The sequence below is a fragment of the Bombus pascuorum genome, chromosome 14, assembly GCF_905332965.1.
Source record: "Bombus pascuorum chromosome 14, iyBomPasc1.1, whole genome shotgun sequence".
NCBI classification, from domain to species: domain Eukaryota; kingdom Metazoa; phylum Arthropoda; class Insecta; order Hymenoptera; family Apidae; genus Bombus; species Bombus pascuorum.
The window spans coordinates 7,080,460-7,100,902 of record NC_083501.1 but is presented as its reverse complement, the minus strand read 5'-3'; the positions used below and the strand labels follow the sequence as shown (position 1 = coordinate 7,100,902).

The 20,443-nt window shown below is 35.0% G+C and overlaps 2 protein-coding genes across 4 annotated transcripts in view; one reads left to right on the top strand and one right to left on the bottom strand.

Annotated features, from left to right (window-relative positions):
• The window catches only part of LOC132913927 (mastermind-like domain-containing protein 1), a 173,631-nt gene that overhangs the window by 11,941 nt on the left and 141,247 nt on the right, over positions 1-20,443 (top strand). The window contains exon 2 of one of the 3 annotated variants that reach the window (XM_060972591.1): positions 8,724-8,762. The exons of the other annotated variants lie outside the window; for them this stretch is intronic. Coding sequence (XP_060828574.1) covers positions 8,757-8,762 — 6 coding nt within the window. The 5' untranslated portion in view covers positions 8,724-8,756. The remainder of the gene's footprint in view (positions 1-8,723; positions 8,763-20,443) is intronic. 3 annotated transcript variants of the gene reach the window in all.
• LOC132913952 (transmembrane protein 230) overlaps positions 1-20,443 on the bottom strand; it is a 133,697-nt gene that overhangs the window by 32,526 nt on the left and 80,728 nt on the right. The gene's annotated exons all lie outside the window — the stretch shown is intronic.

The window sequence follows — 20,443 nt, the reverse complement described above, 5'->3', positions numbered from 1 at the left end:
TTACGGCTTATTAGAATTTTTATCTTTTCCATTAAACGGAAATCTGGATGAGAATGCATTATTACAGAGCTATTATAATAGGAATTCGAATGTTCGAATATTTGATTGGATAAAAGTGAGGATAGCTGAGACAGCTGTTTGAACGTGGAATACAAACGTCAGGGTATCCTCTGTCAAAAGTAAATGTTTGTTTTTTATTCTGCTCTATAAGCGTGTTTATGAATATTTAGGTGCAATGATAAATCGACGCCTGTAAATTATAATTCTCCATCTTTTCATAGTACGTAGAAGAGAAGTCAGTCGTAAAAATTTATGGTTACATTAATTGTAATTATAATTCACTTATTTACGCGTAATGTACAGTGTATCGTAAAATAATCTTTTCAAATCATCTTCATAAAAATAAAGTTGAATACATAAAATTACACGAGTATATATAAACTTTTATGGCTGACTGTATTTATGAGATAAAAGATCAGAGCTACAGGAAGACACTTATCGATCCAATTATATCTAATTAATTACGATCGTTTTAACCTGTTTCCGTTGACCAACCAACAAGAAAACAAATCACGAGAGCATTCAGAGATGATGAGAAATATATATGTATATATATATATATATAAAGTGGTATATCCTCTGTAAGCGTAGGAATCACGGTTGAATATTCCAAAGACAGAGTCAGGGTTCGAAATAGTTGTTGCACGCGTTTATCCAGAAGCAGAAGCACGTTACGAATGCGTAAAGAGCGATGCCAAGTTGCTTCCTAACCGGGTCAAGCAGAAAATGCTACGACTAACAATAAGTTTCGTTTACCAGCGGACAACAGAGATCCGGTCTCTCCTCTCGAAAACTTCCTGGATCATCAAGCAGCCTCTCTATATGGTCACGCGAGCACCATCTAACTGCTTTCTTAGCTCGATAAATTTGCTAACTTCCCTGAGATTTGCTGTCGTTCAGTGAGATATATCCGCGGAAATTCGATTATACCAGCCTCGGGTTTAGACACATTGTTTTGTCTGAGGTTTGTTGAATGAAAATACATAGCAGTTGTATGTGTTGCTTCAGCTCCACCAGGTTCCCATTGTTCTCTTGATTAAATTATCTCGTGTCATCTGCTTTTACTTTTCTCTTTACTTGTTTAATTCTTTTACATCAATCTTGTGCAATCGAGAGTCGTTAATTGTATTTTTTATCGTAATGCGCAATTATGTATTTTTAGCTTGGTATCTAGCTCGGTTATTGGTTTTTACGATGAATTTTTATCGGCTCTGTACATCAGAATGCATAGGATGAATGACAAACATTATTTATAAAAATGTTTTATTTATGCTTTTATTAATGTCTTACGATGCTTGCGATAAATAAATCTAGGAAAATATGATTTTAGTAGAGAAATATATATGAAATGTCCAAAGTGTATGGTTATATGAAATATCTATTATTAATAATAAATTTCTCATCAGATTTCATTTTTTAATTACGCTTGTGAAAACATAAATTTGCATAAATATCCACGGTCTGATTATTAATTTGACGATTAAATTAGTCAGTTTTTCAAATGTTCTTGTCGGATAATTTCTGGATTTTATTGAGGCTGAATAAAATTTGAATAGTTCTCCATAGGAGTAATATCTAAAGTCCCGTTCTGTGGAGATTCGTCGCATGTTTTGTTAGAAAGAAGCTACATCTCCGATGATGCAACTTTGATGCTAAAGCTCGTTACTTTCTAACCGGTTCTCTTTTTTCTACTTGCCAACTTTTAACTCGAAAACGGGAATTAAACGAACTTTGCGTTTATATTTTAACTGGCTCCCTCGATAAATAAACTTTATAGCCATTATGGCGTGTAAATTCATTGGAAACAGAGAAAAGTGGCCAGATGCGTGAAGGATTTTAACTATTCTTTACTCTGCGATATTTCGTTTGCGTTTTTAGTGGAAAGTTTTTACGAAAGTTTTCTTACAACTTTCGGTGGAAAAGTTTTCCCTACGTTCCGTGAATTCCACGCTCTTTCAGTTGCTGTACTCTTAATTTCCGAAAACGCGAGGTAAACAATATGGAGAACGAGATAGCCGATGAAATTTGTTTTCGCAAATTGAAAGCTCGGAATATGTGGTATGTTTTAGTTTCCCTTAATTGGTATTTGTCGTACAATTCATTCGAAATTTTCGGAGCACTGGCTGGAAAATGAATGAACATTTTTCGTCCGGTTAGTTTCCTATTTTCTCTCTCGTTAAATAAAGAACGAACATTATTTATAACGTGATGTTACGTTTGAATGGAAAATTTGCTTTCTGTTTAAACAGTTGCCTCTGTGCATTATGTTTATATTAGAGATAAAAGAATCGAAACGACGTCAAGAGTATTTTCGTTTTCCTTCCTTGTTTGTTACATATCTATCATAAATTAGATAAAAAATGAAAAAAATGATATATTATAAATGAATTAAGAGCAAGTAAGTTTTAGGAAAATTTAATTTGAAGACTGGAAGCTAAGCACACCGTTCCTATTATGCCATCAACGATCAAATATTTACCTTAGAATTTAAATTTAATGTTCCCTCATGTTTGAGATATCTAAAAGTTAGTTTGACCTCGTTTTTTATCGCGTTTCGTGCAGCCTGTGAATTCAGCTACTTGAACTTTTATATAAAACCATTTTCTTTGTATTTTATTTAAGTACGTGAATGTTTCTAATAGGTTCCCGTATTTTCAGTCGCTCTCTCTCCCCCTTCCCTTCCTCTTCTCTTTTTTAATTTTTACAATATATGAAATAATTTTAACCTACGGTCGTTCAATAATTTCACCGGTCTCTCTAGGTATAACTGAAATCGCAATTGAAAAACCAATTTGTATTGTAATTCTGTTGCAGCGACAGCTGTTGCACGGGAAATCGTTTCGGACAATCATAATTCCGTGCATGAAGTAAAACATCATAAATTTAAATTAAAATATACGACGTTGTGTTCTCGTTTTAGCTTCGCATTGATACCGGCATTTTTTTTTTTTTTTTTTTTTTTTTTTTTATACTAAAGTAGCAACCGTGTTTCGTTCTGAATCTTGTAAGAAACCTCGCGTGAACGATGTATATCGTTGTTAATCGTTAGTGAATTGTAACAAATTACGTTACGATCGAATAGATGATTATCAAATTCAAATTTCCTCCCTCCTAAGATTTTATCTTTTATCTGAATTGGTTAATAAACGATTCCAAATTGCCCTAAAATTACCTCTTTCCCAGATCTCGCAGACTAAAAACTGGCTAAATACACACACGCAACAAATCAAAACGCAAAGTGTCAATCGAGCACGCGACAAATCGGCAGCCGTGCAGAACGAAAGATTACGGCCCCTGTCGAGTGAATCGAACGGTTTTTCTTCTCTCTTTTTTTTTCATCACGGTCAGCCCCTGGAGCCCATTATCGATCCCTCAACGAAGGGTTTACAACTATGAGTGGTAGTGGGTCTTTTTTTATCGCGGCTCTCTATTCACTGTGGATCAAATTCAACGTGTACTCATCTATACGAATCAATTTAATGCTCAACTGTTATTCCTTGAAATTTGAATACGTTTATAAGTGATCATTGCATACGGAGTTTAACAGCGTTTTTCTTCTTCAATGCCATTGAAATTATTTGTATCCTGTTCTTCTCTTCTCTTTTTAGCTATTTTCGAAATTTCCATAAATTTGGATACGTGCAATTTTACTAACTCGAATTTTTCTTTTTGATTTATCGTCTTAAAAATTAATTATTGCCTAGCAACTCTGACTCGACCTCTTTATAACATACTGCGAATGAAATCGATTTTTGTTTAAATTCTATCTCCTTAGTTACACTTGCAGCAACATGAATTTTCCGAAAACATTCATAATTCATTAACAATGATCGTATATAGAGTTCAAGAGTAAGCACCAAAAAGCAGATATTTTTATTTAAAGCACAAATGAGATCATTTTTAAGCTCATCTATATAGGTGGCGGGCCACGGGAGGAAATTTGTCAAAAATGTGTACAGAGGAAATTTTTACTCGTATGTTGAAATGTGTAGGGGTTCGATTTGCAGTCTCGTGTGTAGGGTGGTGGAAAGTGGAAAGCTAGTGGGGGGTTTCAAACCCGATAGAGAGGTCCGACGTAATTACTGCTGGGAATTGGACAAATGGAAAATGCATTCTATTATTGTGGCAACTTCCTGCAAAAGGGGAACAGTTGCCTAGTAGAACTGCTGTATGTACGTGTGCATGTATGTACCTGCATGCAATATTTTTTTTATGTTACTACCTTGTGCTTTTGTCGCGTTTCGAATATCAACCAACTTCAATAGAGGGAATATAAATTTTCCATTATATAGGATCGTGTGTACCGAAGGACAGCTTGTTTTTCATTAACCATTCCTGTTCAAGATTCTTGTTCGTCTAGTACGTGTATCATAATTTATTGAAATGAATTTTGAGACATTAGGTAATAGAAAAATTATTGTAGTATCATTTATCAATTATTATTAATTACGTTATATTTATCATATTATTGTTGGGCCGTGAACGTTTATGTAAATTCATACTTTTTTTTTTTAATTAGTTGGAAAATATGAAACTTAAATAGGTATCTTTTTTTTCAGTAAGTAATGTGATTATAAAACATAATAGCGTGAAGTACATTGTACGTTTGTTCATATACATATACGCATTTAAATTAAATTCTTACATTTTGAAATTTTCCATAAATGCATAAACATCAAGTGTAGTTTAATTATAATAATTCCATATTTATTCGAGAAGTTGTTTTATCATTTGGAAAGCGATTTTAATTGTTTCCTTGTTTGTTCCGGGACTCACAAAGTGAATCATTAGTAAATTGAGAAGGAACGTCCTCGTCCGTAGAAATCGATGAAAATCTCGCTAGTAAAATTAATATTAATGAGTTGTTAATGATCATTGTTGCCTATTGACTAGTTTTTATTCTTGTTTGTTTGTAACGTACTTACTTTCTATTAAACTTACTGAGCAAGAATTTCTGAACGACAAGAAAGTTTTAATTAACTCGCATTCTATAATTGTGATTTCTTGCTTTAATATTTCAATGTCGTTTCCTTCAACGCATCGACGCTCAGAGCTTTTCTAATTACGCGCAGCTATTTATTAGGTCAAATTGAATACCAAATAGCTCACTGCTTATTTACGACTGAAACTTAATTAAATTGTTATTTCAATTTTGTCAGCCAATACCCACGTAACGTTATAATACTTGGGTAAACGTGTGTTGGAAAATTCACTATTGCTATTCAACTACTATTAAACCAATTCAACGTTTCTAAAAATAATAATTAATTGTTGTACTTAATGCCCTGCTGGTTAATCGAAAATAAGAAGTTTGCAAGAAGGTTTACAATTTGAGAAATATATTGCTGGATTGTTAAAAGCATTTAACTCGATATAGAAGAAAATAATGAAGAAATATGTAGTTGTTTTGTTGCTATATTGGTCGCTAAAACGTTCGTTTATCGTTGAACGGCCTGGGGAATTTCTAATTAATCGAACAAACAAGACTTCCCAAGAAAACGTCTGAATAGATGCGTAATAACCATTATTGAAATTTTCTTTTCGGTTGTAGCTTAGTGGAAACCGGTTTCTCAGCAGCTAACATACACCAACGATCTCCAGGTGTCTCGCGATTATGCTAGAGGTCGAGACACACGCTCTATCCAGATACAGGCTCTTTAAATAATACTCTCCTCCTCATAGTGGATCGCGATTGCTCGCAACCCAAGCCACAGGCAGGTGAATCGTTCCCGATCGATCCCAATAATCGGTGATCTAACGCCAAGAAAACTCGTAGCCATCCCCGTCGTTAAATCCTGCTGCAGGATTATGTATTTGCAGGTGGACGTTTATTATTAAGATGATGCTACAGTACCGTTCAAAAGTCTCGGATCGTCGATAAAATGTCGATGTTCCGAGATGGAAACGTAGTAATTGAGTGAAATAATTAGCGATTATGCGCGATAGGAGGCGTGTTGAAATTGCAATTAAATATATCCGTTGTTATGAAATTTGAAAATCTAATATTTAAGATTTGAATATTTGAATTAGAATTAAATTTTTAATTCCAGACCTTTTAAATTAAATGTTCTTCGATAAGATTCGAAAGTTATTTATAAATATGAGCATTTATATAACTTCTAAATTACAGGAAAACAATGGAATTATTTTTCCCATATTATAGAAGGAAACAGCTTTGGGAACGGTGGTATCGAATTGTTAATTTTTCTGGCGCAGTTGGCGTAGTTGCTATCCAACGTAAAACAAAACTAAAAACTAATTTCATATTATGTGAGTTTCGAGCTCGTTAAAAGTACAATCTGTTTTTCAATATTGTTGCTACTATTTTCATTTCGTATCGCTGCAATCATTTTCACCTCGAACGTTGGCGTACGTGTTTCGATTCATTCGGCCGAAAGTTTGTTCATTTCTGAACATCTTGCGCGTAACAAAAGTCGAGCTATTGTTTAAGAACGTAATTTTTATTTGCTCGTAAATTCTATTTCTACGAGCCGAGGCAGGTTCACTTTAGTTCACTGAAATTTTTAGCGTACTACGAAATAACCTATAACTTTTAGATTTAGGTCAACCGTGTCTGGCCGTGTATTCTTGAAAGTTTGAACAAAATGAAAACGAGCCACGTCCAAATATTACTTACGCTCAACTTTTAATTACATTTTACAGACCATCGATAATTTATCTTAAGTTATAAACTTCCAGCTACAGGAACTTTGCTAAAAATCCAATAACCTATAACTATAATATTACGTCGGATCGATGTGTCGTAGTAACTTGTTTCGTATTACAAAACTTCTCCACGACTCTCGAAAATGTATCGAACGGGGGGCAAATCCTTTTCCTTTGTACACATTCCAACGATTCTATCGTTCTATTCAGAAATCGATATCCCTGCAATTTCGAACGAGTTTGAGGCAATAAGTTACTCGCATGCGAAGCAAAACACGTTGCGAGTTTGCTCGCAAGGTTTTGGAATGATCTTCGATCAATCCAGCCAGCGTAACGGCGCTGCACGAGGGTTTTCCCTTGCACAAAAACGCTTCATTGGCATTCATTTCGATAACGATGATTTACATTCCGCGGGACCGTCGAATTAATTACCGCATCGCAACGAGAGCCTGCTTGAAACAATCATGCACACCGACGATATCATGTTGCACACCGACGACTTTCCAGTTCGCACGGTCATTCGAATACGCGTCCCAACACACGAAATGCTGTTCGTTTCTCTTGTCCCCCTCGTTGCGTTTTCATTATTTGCTTTGCGCCGGATCAACTGCTGACACGAGTTATTAGGGACAATCCTGTTCGTTACGTTAGCCAAGTTAGCATAAATTGTATACTTTGATAGAATCTAGTCGGTCGGAGAAAGTTTAGCTCTCTGTTCCATGTATTGTCTCCGTGTTGTAAAGATTATTATTCATTCGTGGCGAGATCAAGTTTAACACGTTCACTACCTACCATGCGGATTCCAGTCTTTAAGATTGTACATACGAGTCGTTCGAAAGCTACATTGATCAACTCCGTAAATAGAAAGGCAAAAAATGCGACGATGTTGCAAATACTATTTTTTTTTATTCACCTTGGACTTTGTTATTACTCGTGTAATTTTCTTAGAATGAATGAACACATGAAAGTAATTCGTTTCTTCAGAGTCGAACGTTAATCGCGTACATACGCTGGCTCGTAAATATGAAACATTTTAATATTTCATTGGTAATGTACCAAGCCACGATTGTCACGATTCTATGGATCAGATTTGAAATTAATCTGTAGATGTACATAGAAATTACAAGATATTTATCGCACAAGTTGCCCTCGTTTCGTTAATTAAATGTAACTATACGCCTATAGGATTCTCTGGAAACGTTAGAAATTCTTCTCGGTTGGAAAACAATTTCCTATCGTAGTATTCGATGAACCAGCGAATAGAGAATGAAAAAATTGCCAATTATATTCGTTGAAGTCGTAATTACTAATTATACATCAATCGAGCTTCATTAACGATTGAGAATGTTTCGCCAGCACAGCGTCGTTTCCACAAAAACAAATAAGTAAGAGAGAATCATAATTTCCAGTCGTAATCATCGTCAAAGATGGAATTCGTTTGTCTGTATACGTACGAGTGAATCGAGTTACCAGCGATAACTTATCTTCGCCATATGCTTATGACAGATGTGATTACCATCGTGCATGTCCATGCTGACACGTATTAAAAGTAATTGCCTTTTTCCAACCGGTGAAATATCGAAATTTATATTGACTGGTTGAAATAAAGGGAAAAGAAGAAAAGCCAGAGGAAAAAGGAAAACAGCAATCTCTCGTCTCTGCCTAGCATTCCATCGATTATGCAGCGCGCGCTCCACAAGCAACAAATACATATAATGCATCGATCAGTGCATTCACAAATGCACTTACATAATCGTTACTCTACTGCTTTCTCGATACATCTATTCGATGAGTGCTGGTAAATCGAAAAATAAATAAAATTATCAGAACGAGCTTTGTTATTGTCGATTGCGTTTCGACTTTCGAACGTTGTTCGCTATTCACTAGATGCATACAGCTTCAATTTTCAATCGCTCTGAATTAACTTTCAATCGTCGTTCATACGAATTCTGCTATTTTAAACGTAACGTTGAATTAATAAGTTTCATTGATTCTAGGTAGAAGAGTAGTACTGAAGGGATTCTGAGAAAATGAAGGTAACTCTATTCTTTTTCGTCAATCTTTAGCAACTTTGCAAGGAAGGGACGTATCGATACACTGACTTTATGTCTGTTTTTTACAAAGTCGAAGAAAATATTATCTCTTTTTCATTTGGATGAGAACAAATTTTGCTTTTTTATCTCGATAATCGAAAAATTTCTTTCGACAAAATAACGCCGGGGAGGAAGATCGAGGATCACGAATGCGCATTGATCAAGTTGTTTCTTCGGTTCTGGAGAAAATTAGGTGTGGAACGCGCCGCGACTCTGTGCTTTATCGACACTTTCGCCTCCATGAATAAAATATCACGTTATCGGAGGAATTAATAATACTTTATGAAAGATACCGGCTATTTGTTGGCTTTATAGTTTGCTGTCAGAAGTATCTACGACTACGCGATTGTATTATTTATACGATGCTTCGTTTTCGTTTATGTTCCACTTTGCGTCTTACTGAAATTATCCTTTTTCTTGAACTTTGCGTTAACGTTACGTACGAAACTTGGTGAAACTATATTCTTTGTTTTTTACCATTATACATTTATATATAGTTTGGTTCCCTTTTTATGACAGTAGAAACACCGAGAGTTATTTTTATAGTTATTCGCAAGCTGGCTTTTCCTTTTTTTGTTTTTTTAGTATAATTTACGATTGAGTTAATTGGAAAACAATTTTTTTCGCGAATTCGTTGAACTTCTCGTAGCGTGCGTGGAATTGAAAGAGAAACGAGGGGTAGCCCGAATCGATGTCGACGACAAGCCATAATTTAGTTTTTTCCTTCGTTCGAATATTTCTTGCCGTTGCTGGAGAACTTAATCCGCATAAATTTCTGGAACGTCAAATTACAGATAACTTTCTGACGAACACACGTACACACGAGCAACGATTGTACGTAGCGTAGATAAAGTATTAACGTTAGAGATACCGGAAATGCCATGGAAAAAAAACATCTGCAACTCCAGCTACTTTTTAGTTTACAAAAGGTTAATAAAAATTGTTTGGAAACTGCAAAATAAAGGGGGGAAAAGGGAAGAGGAAGAAAGCCAATAAAACACGAAAATATCTGTAAAATGCAAAATGAAAAATGAAAAAAAGATGAGGGGAAGAGATGGGGAAAAATTGATTTCATCTCGGTTGGTTGGTATTTTGTAAAACGCGAAATCCTTCGATGGTGGATGGTAGAGGCGCGATTAATTTCTTGAAACCGCGGGTCTAAAGTTATTACAAAAGCGCTCGAAGGGATTTGTGATTTCGCGCGACTCCCTTCGAACTGTCAGCCGCCCACTTTTTGAGTGTCAGCTTATTTAACAGGCCGTCCCAAGTGTGTACACACGTACGCGTGCACACACAGCCCCTTTTTGTCTCTCTGTATGTCTCTGTTTCACTCACTGTCGCTCGGCACTCTCTCCCTTCATTCCCACCCTCCCATATTTTTTCCCTTTTTCATCCACTGTTTTCTTGTTCCCGCGGCAGCTTGCTTTTGATGTTTTCGGAACTGTTGGAAAATCTTTGCCCGATGCTTTGCCGTATATACATACGTATCTACATATATTTGAACTATCCGACTATAAACTGCGCTGAATATTCGTAATTCGATTGCATTTGGAAAAAATGTACGGCGTTAATAAATATTAGAATTTTTCTATTTATACAGTGATAAAAAATTGCCCGTATTCGGGTTTAAGACGTTAACATTTCATCCTGAAAATTATATACAATCGAATTGAATTATTTAACGTGTAAATGTTGTAATAAATACAGTAACGTGCGAATAACTTTCTGTAGCCATTTACGTAATTCTAACAACGTATTGGATTTTAGTTTTTTAACGATAGGAAAATACGATTGCATGGAGAATGACTCGGAGGAAGAAATTTTGTCTAGTTAGCGTTATTGATACAGCAATAGTGATTAGTTGTTTACGCTATAGCTACGATATGTTATGCATTGCATATCCCTGTGTTTCGTTATATTATAACTATTTCTAATAAAATACAATTTTTCATATAACTTTAACAGTATGTGAATCATCGATGATGTTCGTAGATGTAAAAACTTTTATTCAAAGGGAGACTAGTAGCGTGAGCGTGCGCATATCCGGCCTTAAAGATAGCCGGACATGAAAAAAGTCTGAAACCCATGGTCCGATCAATCCGGTGCACACTCCCGAGGGGAGTCTAGTTATGTACTTTCACTTATAAAGCAGTTTCTCAAACGTGTTTCACGACCGTGGATTAGCTTCTATGTATTTGAAAAATAAGTCGGAAGAGGGGAAGCGTATATTCGAAACGTGAAATTAGAACGAGCAATAACAGTAATCGGATAAATTATTCGATTGAAAGTTTAATTCGTCGAGCGGTTATAAGAGGGGCTTAAAACACGACCGATTAATAATCGGATGCTCGTTTATTTAAGTGTACAAAGAAGTGAATATAATTGTTTCGTTAGCCTGGAGCACGATTTCAGCCGAGTAACGAAGTATAAATGTAATTTTGAGCGAGCCTTGTGTGTGGGAAAATTACTTTGCTATTACGGTTCGACGATTCATCCTGAGCAAAAAGAACAAGGCAAAAGCGTACATTGTACACGTTCGTATAAAACTCGAATGAAAATTGAATGGATATGGTGCCCATAAAAATATCTTGCGATCTGGTATGGCAATAACGAGGATGATATTGTCTTAATAATAAGTAAACGGCAGTTCGTTCAGTTTTAATCCTTTCAGGACCGAATTTCTTTTTAGCATGTGAGGAAAATTGCTTTTCCATTAGTTTTGGTATTAATAGCAGATACGACGCGATAAACTAAAATATAAAACCAGTTTTACCGAAAATAAATTTATCTCGTTCGGGTAATTTTTATTATTCTATTCAATTACGGCTGCACAGCCTGGCATTCAACTTGCTTTTATAAAGTTCCGTTAATTAACAACTTATTAAAATATAACGCTGAAGCGTATAAAACGTGAGATTCGAAAAATTGAAATTGGATGGAACCTGAAAGGGGACATTTAAGGTTCGCGATATCCCAAACATTCCCCAGAGTGTCGGGAAAGAGATTCTAGAGGCAGAACGCTAAATAAAGCGCCGTTGTCCCTTTAACCCTTCAACAGAGGCGCGTGAGAGGCACTATTTGTTATTTATAAAATGTGTGCATGCTTTTTTTATATTTTTTACTCTGAATATTTTCGGATTGAAGTTGTTACAGACAACACCGTAACAGTTCGAATCCTATTTTTAACACAAAAGCTCGTAACCAAACAGAGCGTAGATACGAGTGCACGATGAAAAATTGTACACGACTATAATAAAAATACTCTACGATGGTAGCAGATTTATCTTCCTTTTTCAAGAATCACTTTTTTTTTTCTTTTTAATTAATTTGTATCGTCGTATGCAGGTAGGAAAAATAGTGCAGAAGGTTAAATGAAAGATTCATTGGTATTCGACTGGCGCAATTTAAAATGAGCTCACCTGGAGCACACGCTGTTTAGAGAGAACGTTGAAAATAATGATGAACAGAGTTCTGAAAGAGAAACGTATTGAATGCGATACGTGGGTGGTGAGAGAGAAGGGGTTAGAGAGATTAATCTGTGCGTCGAGAAAGGAGAAAAAGAAAAGAGAAAGAGGAATAAAAAATAACAGATGATTATATAAATTAAGCTCGACAACGGATGAAGGGATTGAAATGGTCGAATGAAATCATCGTCGATTGTGAAATAATAGGCGAGCGTTGCCTACAGGAAGCTGAATTCATGCGATTCAAACAATCTCGCGGGACAGTTCTCGTGTAATTCGAATACAAAGTAATACCATGCTATGAATAACATACTGTAATCGGTAAATCCGTGACTCTATCGTTTCGAGGTATTTAATAAATAGCTCTGTCTACGAGAGACGAGTGTGTTATAACATAAAGAAACTTCTTTCAAGGAAAAAAAAAAGATATACATACATATGTATATTATGCTCGATGATATACGCTTTTGAACCTGAATCCTATTAAACAGCCGATTCTTTTCGTATTCAGAAATTACAACGCGAACATTCAATTTGCCGGGAATTAATTATCGAATGATATTATTGTAAATTTCAGAGGAATAAGCTGTGTTGTTATAAAATAATTGAATTCATCTGATGAACAATCTCCGATTGATGCTGAATCGCATTATCGTAATCATTCGATATCGCGGTAATATTTTAGAATATATACATTTTAGATCTTTCATGTTTCACGAATTGATATTGATATTTATATACAGGATGACTCATAAAAATATTTGAACACGTATATATAGAAACATTTTCTCGGTATATCATTACGTGAAGGGATCCCCTTTACACACACACACACACACACACACATTTAGAAGCAGGATAAATTTCCTGTAAACTGTACACAAGATGCAAAAGAGAAATAAATAACTAATCAAGTAAATTATTATGTGTGTTATACAAAATATTTTGATTTTGTATAATATAGCACACGATTACGTTGGTAAAACGAAAAAATGAGAAAAAATAAATTGAAACGAAAATATATATACAAGTTGCAACATATTTATTGCAAGTATGCGCTGCACAAAGGTCACGAAATTGTTTACATTGTAAATTGACTACGGAGAAAAATGTAAATTACTGTTATTATCGTTATATCAATAAGTTATTTATAACAGACCACCTTTAACACTAATTATACGTTTCAGTCAACTATTCGTGTTATCGAGTATATGATCGCAGTAAACATCTCGTAACTTTTCTACTATATTTTTAAGTTGGTTTTACATTTTATTATTACAATCACGATACTCGTGATTTATTATACGTGCTAATGTTTCGCATAATGCAAGTTCAACTAAGCTTTCTTTCATAGCATTGTAGAAAAGAGGGAGATTGTTTATAAGTATAACGAATGAATTTGTGACTTGCATTTCTTTCTTGTTTTTTTTCTTTTTCAGCTGACATGATTTCTATTTTTAGCACAGAAAAATGGGAACGTAATCAGGCGCTCGATTATACGCGGTCGAAAAATCGGCAAAAATGTCAAAAATACTTATAAATAAACGAAGTAGAGATGCATTAAAGTTGCGCGTCACGGAATAACCTAGATTCTTCCGTACGTTCACCGGTTGTGTGTATATTTCTTTCGTTCGTGATTTAATAATAACCAAATAGAAATAGAGAAACAGGGAGCGAAAGAGACGATCAGAATTTCAATTTACGTTGAAAACTGGCCTATGTAGACTATCGAGAGTCGACAACATTGTTACAATCAGCGGATACGTACGTACATGTATAATGTTGCAATGTGACAGAAAAAAAAGTCGAGAATCGCGTGTAATGTCGCGATACAATGTAATGTTTTATTACAAAATGCTCGTTACTTTATACATATTTATTTCTCCCAGGCTTCACGACCTCGTACTATTTCTATTTATTGCTTACATTTTCTTTTCGCGATATTTTCGAACATGAAGCGCATAAAAGAAACACGAGAATGTAGGCGAGTAAAGAATTCTGATAATTAAGTCTACACAGAGCTGTAATTAAACGAGTTTAATGACTCGAGTTCTTTGCTTGATCGTAGTCTTTAAATTAACTTCGCGTTTTATAGCCTAACTTTGTGCCTCTTTATGCAAAATCAATAGTAAAAATAACGGCGAGTTTAACAAGAAAAGAATCGTAAAGGGCGAAAGAGGGAATTTCAAAATATGATCATTTTATTTCATTTGTTTCAAAGGTTAATCGTCGATTGTTAGAATCAAACGAATGGAACACGAGCGCTTTGAGTCTACGACGAGAATTTAATTTATTGTCGTAACGTCGTAAATAAACAAAGTAACTTTGTTTATGAATCAATAAAGAAAAGAGGAAAATTATCGACCAACATTTGCAGTATCGCGTAACAAAGTAATTAAACGGGAAGAGCGTAATCTTATAGCTCCTATCTTCGTTATTTAGCAAAATATTATAACTAGAAGAATGATAATAAGTTAGAAAAGGAAGGGAAAAAAGGAGAAATATTGCTGATAAGCAAAGTGAATAAATTAAAATCGTACGTTACGAAATAACCTGGATTCTTTCGACCGTTCAGCAATATATTTCTTGCGCCAGGATTTAATAATAATATGATATCGGATCTATAAACGCGAATACACTGTTTGTCGGTATTGGCGCGCATGCGCCGTTGCTTTGTACACCCCACTCTCTTCGTAAAACCACTGATTGCGCGCGATTGAGAAACAGAAACTCGCGTTGCGTTATCTATGCGAAACTACATGTACGTAGGTACAGAAACAATTTTCCCGATGTGGTTCAAACGTGGATTAACTAATTCCAAAGAAACATTTGATACATATAAAACCTATAAAGATCTAAATTTAAATTGAAAAACTTTCTTATTTTAAATTTTCCACGTGGGAAATATGAATTTTAAATTTAAATTCCCAATAGTCGTTATATTTTTCTACAATCCAGTAACGCTATCGCGAATAATATTATCAATTATTTTATTGTCATATATCCGTACAATGGTAAACGTAATTGTTGTTTCGTGTTCGTATTTGCAATGCGTTACGTTGCAGCACGAGTATTTCCATGGAGCATTACTACCTGTACAATTGCATCATTAAGATACTATTTAACCGGCTTCACGGTGGAAAGTTTCATTTAGAAGAGGGAAAAAAAAAGTGGAACTCGTTCTCGACATTCTTCTATATATTCCATATCGATTCTCCAGCGATTCGAGCGTATTGTGTTCGTTTGTACTTTTGAATAATTCATTTTGGGGCGCTGGTAACTATAATAGATATTACGATTAATTGCAAAACAGTTTCACAGTGTTTCTAATCTGGGCGATACGATCTGGTTCGACCGATAATCCATTATCAGACTAGTAGTGTCGGAGTGTTATCGGCGATTGCTTTAAAAAATAAAACAAATTTTCTTCGCTCGTGATAAACTTTGTAACGCATATTATTGCCTTCTTTTTTTTCCATGATGCTTTTATTATGATATAATTTGAATCGCCTCTTTCGAATCTTTGAATGTCTCTTATCGAGAGTATTACGATAAACTATTTGGATAGAAAACAAATTGAAGCAGTGTTTTCGATTAAACTAATCCTTGATTAAAGTTCCAGCGGACTTTAAAGAATTTTATATCGCGTCGTTGTAATCGAAATGCCATTTGATTTGTTCGTTTGCCAGCCCACTTACTTACGTTCGTTTCCAGGTTCATGTTTATCGAATATCGCAGCGTCTGTTTTTACAGCGTCCGCACGTTTTCCAAATTCACTGGATTTTTTGCGCTTTTGTCGTCCAATCGTTCCGCCTGTCCAAATCCATTCGTTATTTTTCAATTGCCATTTGATTTCCACGACTTTATCATACCTATTACCGATGCTCGATCGAAGGGAATCAAAATTCAACATTTTTGTCTTCTCTTTTTTTCCAATTCTCTCTTCTTCTGATTATCGGAACACTTTTATTACTGTTACGTGAGAGTATTTATCAATACTAGCTAATTCGTAAATTGTGATTTGTACGATTTTACTAATAATAATAATTGAATTATGTCAAAAGACCCAGGAAATAACTAACGATTCTTCCTTCTGTAAAAAGAGGAAACTAGTGGTTTTTGTAGTTGAATAAAGAGCGAAGAGGTTTCAGTATATGTTTCGGGTTTCTTCTTTTCGACTTACAAACGAGAGAGAAAAGAGAATTCCATCAACGATGAAATTTGGATATTAAGAGCGTACAACACAGCGAGCTTCTAAATGAAAAAATATGAGGCATGAAAAGTCTCTAATTAAAACATAGAACTCCGTGTTTCTCGCAGTTTATAACATTAATAGAAATTACGACAGACAGTTTTTACGAGCGAGACATCAAAAGGACTTATTAAAGAGGAGTTTCAATCCGACTGGTAGTTGCACGTTTTACAGATTCCCAGTGAAATGGGAAAAACAGAAAACGCTCTTGCTTGTTATTCGATAGAAATAATTCGACTAGGAAGTTTTTGGTTCATGGGAGTAATTAACCAGGCGTAATGAAAAAGGAAGAGGGAGAAAGAGAGAGACGAATCGTTGCATCTATTAACGGAGCACGTGTAAATTAACCGAAATTAGTTTGAAACGTAATCAGTTCCGTGCCATAGCCGTGCAAGATGCCACGATAAACTTTCATAAAGATAACAACTTACGATCTGCAAAGTCGCCCGGTTATTGTGAGCAACCTTCTTCGTTACATTTTCCTCGAAATCTAGCGAAACGAGTGTCGTAACTTTGTTCGAAATTAATTATAAATTTGCATTTCTCTAATGTTCTTTCATCGTTGAAATTAATAAAACATGATTCCAAAAGTTTAACTAAACCGTTGTAACAACGTTCGTTCCTATTCTTTTTTGTTCTTTTCATTTCGTTAAGTTGGAGGAGACTTAAATGAAAAACTTTCGAAAATTGTCCACGGTTTTCTCAAATTTTGCGGCTGGCTCATTTTAAATTCAAATCGAATTCGTTTTAAAGTCAAAATTTAGTCGCGATATACATACCTTCTCGACTTTTATCTCAGTCAGTTTCAGACAAAATTGCTCGTCAGGGTGGTTCTCTTGCTCGAGAAATGTTTCCCCTTTCGCAAAGTCGAGGGATTTCGTTTCCGTTTCTTAGCGATTGTACCTAAATAAAGGTATCTCGCCCTTCCTTTCATCCTTCGGATTAGAGAAAACCCGTGATTGATTTACATCCTTGGTCAAAGGGTCTGTCTCGTTAAAAAAAAAATACAATTAGCTTTTATTCTATTCTGTCTCGTTTGATACAGGAACCCTTGAATGACAGACAAAATTGAAGAAAATTATAGAAACCAAACAAAATGAAATACTCGCTACCCAATATGGTAAAAGGATTAAACATCCGGGAGCGAAAAATGTCGAACGCGATATTTCGAAATTTTTTCAAAAGAAATTATTTTTCCGTCTGCACTATGATTTCGTTGAAACATACGCGTTTCGAAAAATATTTTCTCCGTGTTCGTATATTCGCTATACGCACATGTACATATATATATATATATATTATTGGGATATTTACTTACGGATATCGTCGAATAAAATACGGAATGTGAAAGTGTATGGGATGGAAATAAAGGTATGTTTTTACAGGATATTTGACGTTATATCATCTCTCTTTTACTCTCTTCTTCTTTCCTGTTGAGTGGAGTCTACGGCGTATTCGTCGTATATCTTGATTACCATTCATTCTATAGCCTGCACAATTTTCTCTATACTGAAAGAATTTCCTGTTCCGAAACTGAATATTTAAGTCACCTTTATTACGTTGAGAATTTAATCCATTAAAGACCAAGCAGAGAAATAAGGTATAAAAGTTGCGTAAATGCAAAAGTTCTTCATAAAATTGTAAGTACCCGGAGAAGAGGAAATAAATGAAATATATCCATAGAAGAAATGGTAACGAGAAAAGATATTGAGCAAATTCTTGGAATTCCTTTTCGCTGTAGCACAGAATATGATTTCACAATGTGATTTCGATAGAATTAAATAACGTAATTGAACCAAAATTGCAGATGAAATCGTTGTTGGCCTTCAACGAGTTAATTTCGGCTTATGAGATACCTTTGGATGTCTTCGTCTTTCGCAGTGTTTTATTCAGAAACGCGATACACAAAAAAGAAAAAAAAAAAAATGGTAAAATTATATTAAACATTGAAAGCAAATATTTAGAAACTATTTATGTTTTAATAATAACTATTTCTGGAGTTATATAGACACGAGGACGATAGCGTTAAATACAAATCACGCGTACCTTTGCATATGCACTGAGCGCAGCGAGAGGATAGAAACGAATAAAAATTGTTTTCTAGCTAAAAACCGGGCAACAATTTCTCCGTCAAGAGGAACAAAAGGTCAGCTTGAATGGGCTGACACCCAGCTCGCGCTAAACGGCGAAATAAACGTTGATTATTCTCAAAGAGGGCCAGTCAAAGCGGGACCCAATTATATGAGCTGGGAACCGGTTCCATTTTCGGAGCCATCTCCAAGGTGACTTCTGATCTGGCGTGTAGGGCCTTAGCTCGACTTTTGTCGACAGCTCGGAGGGAGAATCACGTATCAGTCGCTCCCGAATATCTTTTATTACTTATAAACTTTCGTTGTCTTGTATGGAGTCACTTTTCAGACCAATAATAATAATTATGACAAGAGAACAAGATCTCACGGGGAGACCGAGCTAAAAGCAAACAAGACAGGAAGAGTAAGAATGAAGAAGAGGAGGGAGAACAGAGAGAATGGAAGGGTGATATGCGAGAATGCGAATAAAGAAGAGGAGAGAAAAGAAAAGGAGGAGGGAGGATGTTGGGGATGTCACTTTTGCCTCGATGCGGTCGATTCTACGAGGACAAAACATTGAAAAGATATATTTGACCGACGAGAATCGTGTGCCTGCATCGAACTGCATTCATCTTGTTTGTCCTTTTTTATTTTCTTCTTCGGTTAAAATTTTAATCCACCAACAATTTAAACAACTTTTCAATCTAGCGGTTCTTTATAAATGTATCGGGAATATATAGTACGATACTGTGCGCGAGTCTTGGGTCATAAATATGTTAGAAGCAGTGAAAAGAATGCTAAATTGATTATACGTGAGACACACATAAAACGATTTAAAAGAAGAATACTCCGAAATATGAATAAATTATTTGAAATACCATCGGACAATGAGAAACGAGCTTAATCGAAAAATAATTTGATCGTGAAAAATAAGCTTACACGAAATATTAATTACTTGGGATTAATTAATATATCGTTATCAAATTAGCAATAATTGTCGAATTAAATACTTTTTTTAGAAGTGAAAATAGATATAAAATAATATCAAGCATTTTTATATGTATTTATTTATCTGTTCTAAAAAAACAAAGCATTTCTTACGAATTTTTGCCGAGTGTTATGTGTTTTGATAGTTATGCTGTCTTGAAATTCCGCACGATCTGGTAGTTAATAAATTTTCGCAAAAGCTGGACTCGAAGTCGAAACCCTCGTTACTACGATAAAATGTTGTTAAAAGTAACGTGCGCTCGTTCGAAACACGTAATTGCCTTCTCCGCTCGGCAAAAATGTTTCCGCGTATTATACACATTCTCGCGGACTGTATGAATTACTTTCCGAACTGTATGGATCTCGCGGTGAATTGCAGCGAAATTCGTTCCACTCGTTTTAATTGAAATGGATGACCCTCGAGAAAAATTTAGCCCCGCTCGATGGGACGAGAAAGCTCGGTAAATAATGCGTACAATTAACAGAGTGATTCGATCGAGAATAGCGAGAACTGATTACACTCGTGAATCCATCGAGCGATATTTCGTTTAAAAATAAATGACCGTCACCCAAACAATTCTACGCCCAGAGAACCGACAAAGGTTCATTTACTACGTTTGTTCATTCTCATTTCCTTGCTAATTACTAAGTTGGCAATTTTTATGCAAATTCATATTTTCATGAAAGCAATTAAAGAAACAGGAGATACCTAAATGGAGATTTAATTTATCGTTTAAATACGAAGGCCGTGATAAGCGATTTTTAAATTCGATAATCAATTTCATGTTATCAAAGCTCTTTTCATTTTATTGAATCAAATATATATTTCTTATATTTTTCAATCATTATAAT